This window comes from Oncorhynchus mykiss, chromosome 9 (genome assembly GCF_057628025.1).
Source record: "Oncorhynchus mykiss isolate SJ-2025 chromosome 9, ASM5762802v1, whole genome shotgun sequence".
In the NCBI taxonomy this organism is placed as follows: domain Eukaryota; kingdom Metazoa; phylum Chordata; class Actinopteri; order Salmoniformes; family Salmonidae; genus Oncorhynchus; species Oncorhynchus mykiss.
This window is the reverse complement of record NC_143030.1, coordinates 5916687-5930537: the sequence shown is the minus strand read 5'-3', so window position 1 is coordinate 5930537 and position 13851 is coordinate 5916687. Positions and strand designations below refer to the sequence as shown.

General features: G+C 45.5%; 1 protein-coding gene across 1 annotated transcript in view; it reads right to left on the bottom strand.

The window, feature by feature from the left end:
• Positions 1–13177, bottom strand: part of ttc29 (tetratricopeptide repeat domain 29) — a 46612-nt gene extending 33435 nt beyond the window's left edge. Inside the window, 4 exon segments of the mRNA XM_090183344.1 lie at positions 7130–7293; positions 7759–7818; positions 9267–9350; positions 12857–13177. Coding sequence (XP_090039470.1) covers positions 7130–7293; positions 7759–7818; positions 9267–9350; positions 12857–12945 — 397 coding nt within the window. The 5' untranslated portion in view covers positions 12946–13177.
• Between the last annotated feature and the right edge of the window lie 674 nt (positions 13178–13851).

Sequence of the window (13851 nt, the reverse complement as noted above, 5' to 3'; positions counted from 1 at the left end):
TACCTGCTCTGAGAGCTGTCTCAGCCTTAGTCAGGTAGTGTCGTAGTATCTACCTGCTCTGAGAGCTGTCTCAGCCTTAGTCAGGTAGTGTCGTAGTATCTACCTGCTCTGAGAGCTGTCTCAGCCTTAGTGAGGTAGTGTCTACCTGCTCTGAGAGCTGTCTCAGCCTTAGTCAGGTAGTGTCGTAGTATCTACCTGCTCTGAGAGCTGTCTCAGCCTTAGTCAGGTAGTGTCGTAGTGTCTACCTGCTCTGAGAGCTGTCTCAGCCTTAGTCAGGTAGTGTCTACCTGCTCTGAGAGCTGTCTCAGCCTTAGTCAGGTAGTGTCGTAGTGTCTACCTGCTCTGAGAGCTGTCTCAGCCTTAGTCAGGTAGTGTCGTAGTGTCTACCTGCTCTGAGAGCTGTCTCAGCCTTAGTCAGGTAGTGTCGTAGTATCTACCTGCTCTGAGAGCTGTCTCAGCCTTAGTCAGGTAGTGTCGTAGTGTCTACCTGCTCTGAGAGCTGTCTCAGCCTCAGTGAGGTAGTGTCGTAGTGTCTACCTGTTCTGAGAGCTGTCTCAGTCTTAGTCAGGTAGTATCTACCTGCTCTGAGAGCTGTCTCAGCCTTAGTCAGGTAGTGTCGTAGTATCTACCTGCTCTGAGAGCTGTCTCAGTCTTAGTCAGGTAGTGTCGTAGTGTCTACCTGCTCTGAGAGCTGTCTCAGCCTTAGTCAGGTAGTGTCGTAGTGTCTACCTGCTCTGAGAGCTGTCTCAGCCTTAGTCAGGTAGTATCTACCTGCTCTGAGAGCTGTCTCAGCCTTAGTCAGGTAGTGTCGTAGTGTCTACCTGCTCTGAGAGCTGTCTCAGCCTTAGTCAGATAGTGTCTACCTGCTCTGAGAGCTGTCTCAGCCTTAGTCAGGTAGTGTCGTATTGTCTACCTGCTCTGAGAGCTGTCTCAGTCTTAGTCAGGTAGTGTCGTAGTGTCTACCTGCTCTGAGAGCTGTCTCAGCCTTAGTCAGGTAGTGTCTACCTGCTCTGAGAGCTGTCTCAGCCTTAGTCAGGTAGTGTCGTAGTGTCTACCTGCTCTGAGAGCTGTCTCAGCCTTAGTCAGGTAGTGTCGTAGTGTCTACCTGCTCTGAGAGCTGTCTCAGCCTTAGTCAGGTAGTGTCGTAGTATCTACCTGCTCTGAGAGCTGTCTCAGCCTTAGTCAGGTAGTGTCGTAGTGTCTACCTGCTCTGAGAGCTGTCTCAGCCTCAGTGAGGTAGTGTCGTAGTGTCTACCTGTTCTGAGAGCTGTCTCAGTCTTAGTCAGGTAGTATCTACCTGCTCTGAGAGCTGTCTCAGCCTTAGTCAGGTAGTGTCGTAGTATCTACCTGCTCTGAGAGCTGTCTCAGTCTTAGTCAGGTAGTGTCGTAGTGTCTACCTGCTCTGAGAGCTGTCTCAGCCTTAGTCAGGTAGTGTCGTAGTGTCTACCTGCTCTGAGAGCTGTCTCAGCCTTAGTCAGGTAGTATCTACCTGCTCTGAGAGCTGTCTCAGCCTTAGTCAGGTAGTGTCGTAGTGTCTACCTGCTCTGAGAGCTGTCTCAGCCTTAGTCAGATAGTGTCTACCTGCTCTGAGAGCTGTCTCAGCCTTAGTCAGGTAGTGTCGTAGTATCTACCTGCTCTGAGAGCTGTCTCAGCCTTAGTCAGGTAGTGTCGTAGTATCTACCTGCTCTGAGAGCTGTCTCAGCCTTAGTGAGGTAGTGTCTACCTGCTCTGAGAGCTGTCTCAGCCTTAGTCAGGTAGTGTCGTAGTATCTACCTGCTCTGAGAGCTGTCTCAGCCTTAGTCAGGTAGTGTCGTAGTGTCTACCTGCTCTGAGAGCTGTCTCAGCCTTAGTCAGGTAGTGTCTACCTGCTCTGAGAGCTGTCTCAGCCTTAGTCAGGTAGTGTCGTAGTGTCTACCTGCTCTGAGAGCTGTCTCAGCCTTAGTCAGGTAGTGTCGTAGTGTCTACCTGCTCTGAGAGCTGTCTCAGCCTTAGTCAGGTAGTGTCGTAGTATCTACCTGCTCTGAGAGCTGTCTCAGCCTTAGTCAGGTAGTGTCGTAGTGTCTACCTGCTCTGAGAGCTGTCTCAGCCTCAGTGAGGTAGTGTCGTAGTGTCTACCTGTTCTGAGAGCTGTCTCAGTCTTAGTCAGGTAGTATCTACCTGCTCTGAGAGCTGTCTCAGCCTTAGTCAGGTAGTGTCGTAGTATCTACCTAATCTGAGAGCTGTCTCAGTCTTAGTCAGGTAGTGTCGTAGTGTCTACCTGCTCTGAGAGCTGTCTCAGCCTTAGTCAGGTAGTGTCGTAGTGTCTACCTGCTCTGAGAGCTGTCTCAGCCTTAGTCAGGTAGTATCTACCTGCTCTGAGAGCTGTCTCAGCCTTAGTCAGGTAGTGTCGTAGTGTCTACCTGCTCTGAGAGCTGTCTCAGCCTTAGTCAGATAGTGTCTACCTGCTCTGAGAGCTGTCTCAGCCTTAGTCAGGTAGTGTCGTAGTATCTACCTGCTCTGAGAGCTGTCTCAGCCTTAGTCAGGTAGTGTCGTAGTATCTACCTGCTCTGAGAGCTGTCTCAGCCTTAGTGAGGTAGTGTCTACCTGCTCTGAGAGCTGTCTCAGCCTTAGTCAGGTAGTGTCGTAGTATCTACCTGCTCTGAGAGCTGTCTCAGCCTTGGTCAGGTAGTATCGTAGTGTCTACCTGCTCTGAGAGCTGTCTCAGCCTTAGTCAGGTAGTGTCGTAGTATCTACCTGCTCTGAGAGCTGTCTCAGCCTTAGTCAGGTAGTGTCGTAGTATCTACCTGCTCTGAGAGCTGTCTCAGCCTTAGTCAGGTAGTGTCGTAGTGTCTACCTGCTCTGAGAGCTGTCTCAGCCTTAGTCAGGTAGTGTCGTAGTATCTACCTGCTCTGAGAGCTGTCTCAGCCTTAGTCAGGTAGTGTCGTAGTATCTACCTGTTCTGAGAGCTGTCTCAGCCTTAGTCAGGTAGTGTCGTAGTATCTACCTGCTCTGAGAGCTGTCTCAGCCTTAGTCAGGTAGTGTCGTAGTGTCTACCTACTCTGAGAGCTGTCTCAGTCTTAGTCAGGTAGTGTCGTAGTGTCTACCTGCTCTGAGACCTGTCTCAGCCTTAGTCAGGTAGTGTCGTAGTGTCTACCTGCTCTGAGAGCTGTCTCAGTCTTAGTCAGGTAGTGTCGTAGTGTCTACCTGCTCTGAGAGCTGTCTCAGCCTTAGTCAGGTAGTGTCGTAGTATCAACCTGCTCTGAGAGCTGTCTCAGCCTTAGTCAGGTAGTGTCGTAGTATCTACCTGCTCTGAGAGCTGTCTCAGCCTTAGTGAGGTAGTGTCTACCTGCTCTGAGAGCTGTCTCAGCCTTAGTCAGGTAGTGTCGTAGTATCTACCTGCTCTGAGAGCTGTCTCAGCCTTGGTCAGGTAGTATCGTAGTGTCTACCTGCTCTGAGAGCTGTCTCAGCCTTAGTCAGGTAGTGTCGTAGTATCTACCTGCTCTGAGAGCTGTCTCAGCCTTAGTCAGGTAGTGTCGTAGTGTCTACCTGCTCTGAGAGCTGTCTCAGCCTTAGTCAGGTAGTGTCGTAGTGTCTACCTGCTCTGAGAGCTGTCTCAGTCTTAGTCAGGTAGTGTCGTAGTATCTACCTGCTCTGAGAGCTGTCTCAGCCTTAGTCAGGTAGTGTCGTAGTATCTACCTGCTCTGAGAGCTGTCTCAGCCTTAGTCAGGTAGTGTCGTAGTATCTACCTGCTCTGAGAGCTGTCTCAGCCTTAGTCAGGTAGTGTCGTAGTGTCTACCTGCTCTGAGAGCTGTCTCAGTCTTAGTCAGGTAGTGTCGTAGTGTCTACCTGCTCTGAGACCTGTCTCAGCCTTAGTCAGGTAGTGTCGTAGTGTCTACCTGCTCTGAGAGCTGTCTCAGTCTTAGTCAGGTAGTGTCGTAGTGTCTACCTGCTCTGAGAGCTGTCTCAGCCTTAGTCAGGTAGTGTCTACCTGCTCTGAGAGCTGTCTCAGCCTTAGTCAGGTAGTGTCGTAGTGTCTACCTGCTCTGAGAGCTGTCTCAGTCTTAGTCAGGTAGTGTCGTAGTGTCTACCTGCTCTGAGAGCTGTCTCAGCCTTAGTCAGGTAGTGTCTACCTGCTCTGAGAGCTGTCTCAGCCTTAGTCAGGTAGTGTCGTAGTGTCTACCTGCTCTGAGAGCTGTCTCAGCCTTAGTCAGGTAGTGTCGTAGTGTCTACCTGCTCTGAGAGCTGTCTCAGCCTTAGTCAGGTAGTGTCGTAGTGTTTACCTGCTCTGAGAGCTGTCTCAGCCTTAGTCAGGTAGTATCTACCTGCTCTGAGAGCTGTCTCAGCCTTAGTCAGGTAGTGTCGTAGTATCTACCTGCTCTGAGAGCTGTCTCAGCCTTAGTCAGGTAGTGTCGTAGTGTCTACCTGCTCTGAGAGCTGTCTCAGCCTTAGTCAGGTAGTGTCGTAGTATCTACCTGCTCTGAGAGCTGTCTCAGCCTTAGTCAGGTAGTGTCGTAGTATCTACCTGCTCTGAGAGCTGTCTCAGCCTTAGTCAGGTAGTGTCGTAGTGTCTACCTGCTCTGAGAGCTGTCTCAGTCTTAGTCAGGTAGTGTCGTAGTGTCTACCTGCTCTGAGACCTGTCTCAGCCTTAGTCAGGTAGTGTCGTAGTGTCTACCTGCTCTGAGAGCTGTCTCAGTCTTAGTCAGGTAGTGTCGTAGTGTCTACCTGCTCTGAGAGCTGTCTCAGCCTTAGTCAGGTAGTGTCGTAGTATCAACCTGCTCTGAGAGCTGTCTCAGCCTTAGTCAGGTAGTGTCGTAGTATCTACCTGCTCTGAGAGCTGTCTCAGCCTTAGTGAGGTAGTGTCTACCTGCTCTGAGAGCTGTCTCAGCCTTAGTCAGGTAGTGTCGTAGTATCTACCTGCTCTGAGAGCTGTCTCAGCCTTGGTCAGGTAGTATCGTAGTGTCTACCTGCTCTGAGAGCTGTCTCAGCCTTAGTCAGGTAGTGTCGTAGTATCTACCTGCTCTGAGAGCTGTCTCAGCCTTAGTCAGGTAGTGTCGTAGTGTCTACCTGCTCTGAGAGCTGTCTCAGCCTTAGTCAGGTAGTGTCGTAGTGTCTACCTGCTCTGAGAGCTGTCTCAGTCTTAGTCAGGTAGTGTCGTAGTATCTACCTGCTCTGAGAGCTGTCTCAGCCTTAGTCAGGTAGTGTCGTAGTATCTACCTGCTCTGAGAGCTGTCTCAGCCTTAGTCAGGTAGTGTCGTAGTATCTACCTGCTCTGAGAGCTGTCTCAGCCTTAGTCAGGTAGTGTCGTAGTGTCTACCTGCTCTGAGAGCTGTCTCAGCCTTAGTCAGGTAGTGTCGTAGTGTCTACCTGCTCTGAGAGCTGTCTCAGTCTTAGTCAGGTAGTGTCGTAGTGTCTACCTGCTCTGAGACCTGTCTCAGCCTTAGTCAGGTAGTGTCGTAGTGTCTACCTGCTCTGAGAGCTGTCTCAGTCTTAGTCAGGTAGTGTCGTAGTGTCTACCTGTTCTGAGAGCTGTCTCAGCCTTAGTCAGGTAGTGTCTACCTGCTCTGAGAGCTGTCTCAGCCTTAGTCAGGTAGTGTCGTAGTGTCTACCTGCTCTGAGAGCTGTCTCAGTCTTAGTCAGGTAGTGTCGTAGTGTCTACCTGCTCTGAGAGCTGTCTCAGCCTTAGTCAGGTAGTGTCTACCTGCTCTGAGAGCTGTCTCAGCCTTAGTCAGGTAGTGTCGTAGTGTCTACCTGCTCTGAGAGCTGTCTCAGCCTTAGTCAGGTAGTGTCGTAGTGTCTACCTGCTCTGAGAGCTGTCTCAGCCTTAGTCAGGTAGTGTCGTAGTGTTTACCTGCTCTGAGAGCTGTCTCAGCCTTAGTCAGGTAGTATCTACCTGCTCTGAGAGCTGTCTCAGCCTTAGTCAGGTAGTGTCGTAGTATCTACCTGCTCTGAGAGCTGTCTCAGCCTTAGTCAGGTAGTGTCGTAGTGTCTACCTGCTCTGAGAGCTGTCTCAGCCTTAGTCAGGTAGTATCTACCTGCTCTGAGAGCTGTCTCAGCCTTAGTCAGGTAGTGTCGTTGTGTCTACCTGCTCTGAGAGCTGTCTCAGCCTTAGTCAGGTAGTGTCGTAGTGTCTACCTGCTCTGAGAGCTGTCTCAGCCTTAGTCAGGTAGTGTCGTAGTATCTACCTGCTCTGAGAGCTGTCTCAGCCTTAGTCAGGTAGTGTCGTAGTGTCTACCTGCTCTGAGAGCTGTCTCAGCCTTAGTCAGGTAGTGTCTACCTGCTCTGAGAGCTGTCTCAGCCTTAGTCAGGTAGTGTCGTAGTATCTACCTGCTCTGAGAGCTGTCTCAGCCTTAGTCAGATAGTGTCTACCTGCTCTGAGAGCTGTCTCAGCCTTAGTCAGGTAGTGTCGTAGTATCTACCTGCTCTGAGAGCTGTCTCAGCCTTAGTCAGGTAGTGTCTACCTGCTCTGAGAGCTGTCTCAGCCTTAGTCAGGTAGTGTCGTAGTATCTACCTGCTCTGAGAGCTGTCTCAGCCTTAGTCAGGTAGTGTCGTAGTATCTACCTGCTCTGAGAGCTGTCTCAGCCTTAGTCAGGTAGTGTCGTAGTATCTACCTGCTCTGAGAGCTGTCTCAGCCTTAGTCAGGTAGTGTCGTAGTGTCTACCTGCTCTGAGAGCTGTCTCAGTCTTAGTCAGGTAGTGTCGTAGTGTCTACCTGCTCTGAGAGCTGTCTCAGCCTTAGTCAGGTAGTGTCGTAGTGTCTACCTGCTCTGAGAGCTGTCTCAGCCTTAGTCAGGTAGTGTCGTAGTATCTACCTGCTCTGAGAGCTGTCTCAGCCTTAGTCAGGTAGTGTCGTAGTGTCTACCTGCTCTGAGAGCTGTCTCAGCCTTAGTCAGGTAGTGTCGTAGTGTCTACCTGCTCTGAGAGCTGTCTCAGCCTTAGTCAGGTAGTGTCGTAGTATCTACCTGCTCTGAGAGCTGTCTCAGCCTTAGTCAGGTAGTGTCGTAGTGTCTACCTGCTCTGAGAGCTGTCTCAGCCTTAGTCAGGTAGTGTCTACCTGCTCTGAGAGCTGTCTCAGCCTTAGTCAGGTAGTGTCGTAGTGTCTACCTGCTCTGAGAGCTGTCTCAGCCTTAGTCAGGTAGTGTCGTAGTGTCTACCTGCTCTGAGAGCTGTCTCAGCCTTAGTCAGGTAGTGTTGTAGGGTGTGTAGTTTGGCTGGCTGCTCCTCCAGTGATTTATGCTGCCAGATAGCTGATCCAGGACCTGCTGCTAACCTGATCTCCTTCCAGCGCTGTAGCAGAGAGAATAGCTCAGAGAATGACCTGGAGAAGTGAGAGAGAGAGAGAGAGAGCGAGAGAGAGAGAGAGATAGAGAGAGAGAGAGAGAGAGGGAGAGAGGGAGACGGATGAGAGAGAGGGAGACGGATGACAGAGAGAGGGAGACGGATGACAGAGAGCGAGGGAGAGGGATGAGAGAGAGAGAGGGAGAGAGAGTGAGAAAGAGAGATACAGAAAGAGAGAGAGAGAGAGAGAGAGAGAGAGAGAGAGAGAGAGAGAGACAGACAGAGAGAGACAGACAGACAGAAAGAGAGAGGGAGACAGTTTAGTTATGAAGTGTGTACCTGTGTTTAATTAGTTATGAAGTGTGTACCTGTGTTTAGTTATGAAATGTGTATGTCAAATTAGTTATGAAGTGTGTGTGTGTGTGTGTGCGTACGTGCGTGCGTGCGTGTGCGTGTGTGTGTGTGTGTGTGTGTGTGCTTGTGTGTGCTTGTGTGTGTTTCTGACCTGTGGAACCCTCCACGCAGCATCTCTACACAGGCGTTCTGTCTCACGCTGTTACGGAACCTGACAACAGACAGAGAAGATTTAAAACCTGAACAAAAAAAACAACAAAAACATTGAAGAACAACTTCCTGTTGCTGCTTTCAAACACCCACCTGTACTGGAATCTAGTTACCTAGTGACTGGATACCATACTTATACATCTAGTTAGGATTTTCTACACAGCTCAGCAGGTAGAGTGGGCAACTCTGGAACTTTCAGGGACGTGAGGTCGAATCTCAATTCAAGGCAGGGTAGCCTAGAGGTTAGAGTGTAGAGGCGGTAGGGTAGCCTAGTGGTTAGAGTGTAGAGGCGGTAGGGTAGCCTAGAGGTTAGAGTGTAGAGGCGGTAGGGTGGCCTAGTGGTTAGAGTGTAGAGGCGGCAGGGTAGCCTAGTGGTTAGAGTTTAGAGGCGGCAGGGTAGCCTAGTGGTTAGAGTGTAGAGGCGGTAGGGTAGCCTAGTGGTTAGAGTGTAGAGGCGGTAGGGTAGCCTAGAGGTTAGAGTGTAGAGGCGGTAGGGTAGCCTAGTGGTTAGAGTGTAGAGGCGGTAGGGTAGCCTAGAGGTTAGAGTGTAGAGGCGGCAGGGTAGCCTAGTGGTTAGAGTGTATAGGCGGCAGGGTAGCCTAGAGGTTAGAGTGTAGAGGCGGCAGGGTAGCCTAGTGGTTAGAGTGTAGAGGCGGTAGGGTAGCCTAGTGGTTAGAGTGTAATCCAACTGACTATAGGCTACTAACCTGGTAATCCAACAGACTACAGGCTACTAACCTGGCAATCCAACTAACTACAGGCTACTAAAACCAACAGTTTAGCGCTGCGCTTCGGAGTTTTGATAATATCAGCATGGGGAAAAAACTACGAATCACACGTTGCTATTTATCGCTGACCAGCAGATGTCACTAAAGTGCACTGTAACCGGATAATGAAACCTAGGGAAATTAAACCTTTTATTTTATTTTATTTTTTACCCAATTGGCTGAAAAGCCTCAATGCTTCAGGAAGCTTTGTTTCCCCCATCACTACCTTTAGTTGATGGCAGTCGTGGACAGACAGAAGAACATGGCTTTAAAGTGAAGTAGACAATCACCCAGCATTGGTCTGTGGTGACCTCTACTGGTGAACGTGTAAACTGCACTGAATTGAGCTGAGCAGCGAAGTGCTCAGACCTACACACATAATAAACAAATGAATTGACTTACAAGACGATTCAACTGATTAAAGGCAAATGAATTGACTTACAGGGCGATTCAACTGATTAAAGGCAAATGAATTGACTTACAGGGCGATTCAACTGATTAAAGGCAAATGAATTGACTTACAGGGCGATTCAACTGATTAAAGGCAAATGAATTGACTTACAGGGCGATTCAACTGATTAAAGGCAAATGAATTGACTTACAGGGCGATTCAACTGATTAAAGGCAAATTAATTGACTTACAGGGCGATTCAACTGATTAAAGGCAAATTAATTGACTTACAGGGCGATTTCATCCTTGGAAACTGTTGGGGTCTGGCTTCTTGCAGGCTGAGCTGTTTCAGTCTCTTTTCCCTTCTTCTGCATCCTAAAAACATGTGTAGGCCTTGGTCAAGATCGTTCTCTGATATGACTTTCAGAGTGTAATGTCTGATATCAACTAACTACTTTATTATAGACAGGTAATGTCTGATATCAACTAACTACTTTATTATAGACAGGTAATGTCTGATATCAACTACTTTATTATAGACAGGTAATGTCTGATATCAACTAACTACTTTATTATAGACAGGTAATGTCTTATATCAACTAACTACTTTATTATAGACAGGTAATGTCTGATATCAACTACTTTATTATAGACAGGTAATGTCTGATATCAACTAACTACTTTATTATAGACGGGTAATGTCTGATATCAACTAACTACTTTATTATAGACAGGTAATGTCTGATATCAACTAACTACTTTATTATAGACAGGTAATGTCTGATATCAACTAACTACTTTATTATAGACAGGTAATGTCTGATGTCAACTAACTACTTTATTATAGACGGGTAATGTCTGATATCAACTAACTACTTTATTATAGACGGGTAATGTCTGATATCAACTAACTACTTTATTATAGACGGGTAATGTCTGATATCAACTACTTTATTATAGACAGGTAATGTCTGATATCAACTAACTACTTTATTATAGACAGGTAATGTCTGATATCAACTAACTACTTTATTATAGACAGGTAATGTCTGATATCAACTAACTACTTTATTATAGACAGGTAATGTCTGATATCAACTAACTACTTTATTATAGACAGGTAATGTCTGATATCAACTAACTACTTTATTATAGACAGGTAATGTCTGATATCAACTAACTACTTTATTATAGACAGGTAATGTCTGATATCAACTAACTACTTTATTATAGACAGGTAATGTCTGATATCAACTAACTACTTTATTATAGACAGGTAATGTCTGATATCAACTAACTACTTTATTATAGACGGGTAATGTCTGATATCAACTAACTACTTTATTATAGACAGGTAATGTCTGATATCAACTAACTACTTTATTATAGACAGGTAATGTCTGATATCAACTAACTACTTTATTATAGACAGGTAATGTCTGATATCAACTAACTACTTTATTATAGACAGGTAATGTCTGATATCAACTAACTACTTTATTATAGACAGGTAATGTTTGATATCAACTACTTTATTATAGACAGGTAATGTCTGATATCAACTAACTACTTTATTATAGACAGGTAATGTCTGATATCAACTAACTACTTTATTAGCTAATACAACATCATTACAGTTGTTGGCTAGCTAATACAACATCATTACAGTTGTTGGCTAGCTAATACAACATCATTACAGCTGTTGGCTAGCTAATACATCATAATTACAGTTGTTGGCTAGCTAATACATCATTACAGTTGTTGGCTAGCTCATACATCATTACAGTTGTTGGCTAGCTAATACAACATCATTACAGTTGTTGGCTAGCTAATACATCATTACAGTTGTTGGCTAGCTAATACATCATCATTACAGTGGTTGGCTAGCTAATACATCATTACAGTGGTTGGCTAGCTAATACATCATCATTACAGGTGTTGGCTAGCTAATACATCATTACAGTGGTTGGCTAGCTAATACATCATCATTACAGGTGTTGGCTAGCTAATACATCATTACAGTTGTTGGCTAGCTAATACATCATTACAGTTGTTGGCTAGCTAATACATCATCATTACAGTTGTTGGCTAGCTAATACATCATTTCAGTTGTTGGCTAGCTAATACATCATTACAGTTGTTGGCTAGCTAATACATCATCATTACAGTGGTTGGCTAGCTAATACATCATCATTACAGTGGTTGGCTAGCTAATACATCATTACAGTTGTTGGCTAGCTAATACATCATCATTACAGTGGTTGGCTAGCTAATACATCATCATTACAGTGGTTGGCTAGCTAATACATCATTACAGTTGTTGGCTAGCTAATACATCATCATTACAGTGGTTGGCTAGCTAATACATCATCATTACAGTGGTTGGCTAGCTAATACATCATCATTACAGTGGTTGGCTAGCTAATACATCATCATTACAGTTGTTGGCTAGCTAATACATCATCATTACAGTGGTTGGCTAGCTAATACATCATCATTACAGTGGTTGGCTAGCTAATACATCATCATTACAGTGGTTGGCTAGCTAATACATCATCATTACAGGTGTTGGCTAGCTAATACAACATCATTACAGTTGTTGGCTAGCTAATACATCATTACAGTTGTTGGCTAGTTTGAGAATTTGAGCCATATTAGCAGAGATGTGACATCAGTTTAAAAAAAAAATTAAATACAGGAACAAGAAGATAAATGAAGAAGATATTATTTTTATTAATTGAAAAAAATATAATAATTAAAGAAGATAAAACAAGGCAACAGTAATGTCGTTCCCCACGAATGACACAGCCCCCTCTCCCCCTTGGGCCAATTGAGATATTGCGTGTGACTAACACATTTCAGTTAATGACTATAGCTAATCCCCTTGGGGACAATTAGGGTCATGTTGTAAACACCGGATCTCTATGATAAATTGGATTTCTCTATGGCTATGGGTTGGACCAATGCTGTCTGAGATATCACATGTGACTGACTAATGTACAAACATACTAAGGGGGGGAGAGAGAGAGAGAGAGAGAGAGAGAGAGAGAGAGAGAGAGAGAGGGGGAGATAGAGAGAGAGAGAGAGAGAGAGAGAGAGAGAGGGGGAGAGAGAGAGGGGGAGAGAGAGAGAGAGAGAGAGAGAGAGAGAGAGAGAGAGAGAGAGAGAGAGAGAGAGAAAGGTCCACAGTCCCCTCTGTTGGAGACAACTAGCTGAAACAAACCACCTACGATTCCCCTCATGTCAGCTTCTTGTCATTGTTGCTAGTCATCTGGCCATCCGGATTCACGACACATCTTCTGACTATCAGTCAGGCGCTAAAGCAGTTAGCATCTATGAATGGAGTAGATGTGGCCAAGTTAGACCCCCCCCCATGCTGCGCCTAAAGGTGTGTGCGTACACCCGAGGAGGTGTGGTATATGGCCAAGGGCTGGCCAAAGGCTAAGGGCTGTTCTTATTTCTGGAAACAGCCCATAGCCGTGGTATATTGGCCATGAATCATAAACCCGGGAGGTGCTTTATTGCTATTATAAACAGGTTACCAACGTAATTAGACCAGTCAAAATACATGTTTTGTCATACCAGTGGTATATGGTCTGATATTCCATGACAGTCAGCCAATCAGCATTCAGGGGCTCGAACCACCCAGTTTATGATATCGATTATAGTTTAGGCAGCTGGCCACTAGATCTTCTCTAAATAGGCTTTTATCGATTACAGCAAGCATCAAACGTATTATATATATATATATATATATATATATATATATATATATATATATTTTTTTTTTTTTTTTTTTTTTTTTAATTATAGTTAGGCCTACTTGTGTATTTGAGGATACAAATAAATAAATGAAAGGTTTAATTGTTATATCGACCCACCTGGACCTTGGACTGGTCCGCTCTTGGCCCGGTTTGTTGATGTCTGGTAGGAAGGTCACTTTTTGTCTCGGTGTGAATTCTGCACTCATCCTCTCCAGTTAATTTTGCCCAAAGTATGAAAACGTGGATTTATCCAATCAATGTTGTAATTTTGAAATTAGACCGCTTTTGCATTATAATTCGGAAATTGAAACCTAAGCTGTTAACGATATTGTAAAAGTAGTTTAGGACACTTTTCAAAAAAAAAGTTCGAAAACTTTCCTGATCAAATCCGGGTTTTTCTCTGTGCGTTGATCCAGCCGAGGCAGTCGCTATAGCAACACTTCCGGGAACGCAAGGAAAGTTCTACACTTTTGGCCTTGTTCCAATACTGTTGAACTGCCTTCCTCGATCTCTTCCTAATTGTTTTCTTCTTTGAAAAAAAAATCACATAGAAAGACGAATCACTTACAAAACGTTGACCCATGGGACATGGGAGGGAGAGTATGTTTATTACAGGCTGCCAAATGTAACAAAAGCCTACTCTATTTTGGGGGAACTGTGTGTGTGGCTGTCTCTGTCTGTCTCTCTCTCACACTCTTTCTTTCTCGTTTTCTCTCTCTCACTCATTGTGTGTGTGTGTGTGTGTGTGTGTGTTCAAATTAAATTGGCATGTATATTAATTTAGCTGCACATTCTATAAATATTTGGCAATTTCTTCAAATAGATGTTACAATAGACATAAATGTGCTTTCAAATAAAAAATAACAAGATTTTAATTCGTTAATTTAAACAACAAAAGCAGGATGTAATTAGAAACCAATTTAATCAACTTGTGTTTTTATATATCTTCACCCCCCCCCCCCCCCCCCGTGTTTAGACCAGTAAACTAGACTTCTGTGACTTGTTGTCTGACGGGTGAGCGGCTGTCTGTTCTCCCTATCTAGCTCACTACTTTGGACCAGGGCCCCATAGGTCCAAACGGCTGCCATTTGGCATGCAGTAAGACTCTCAGA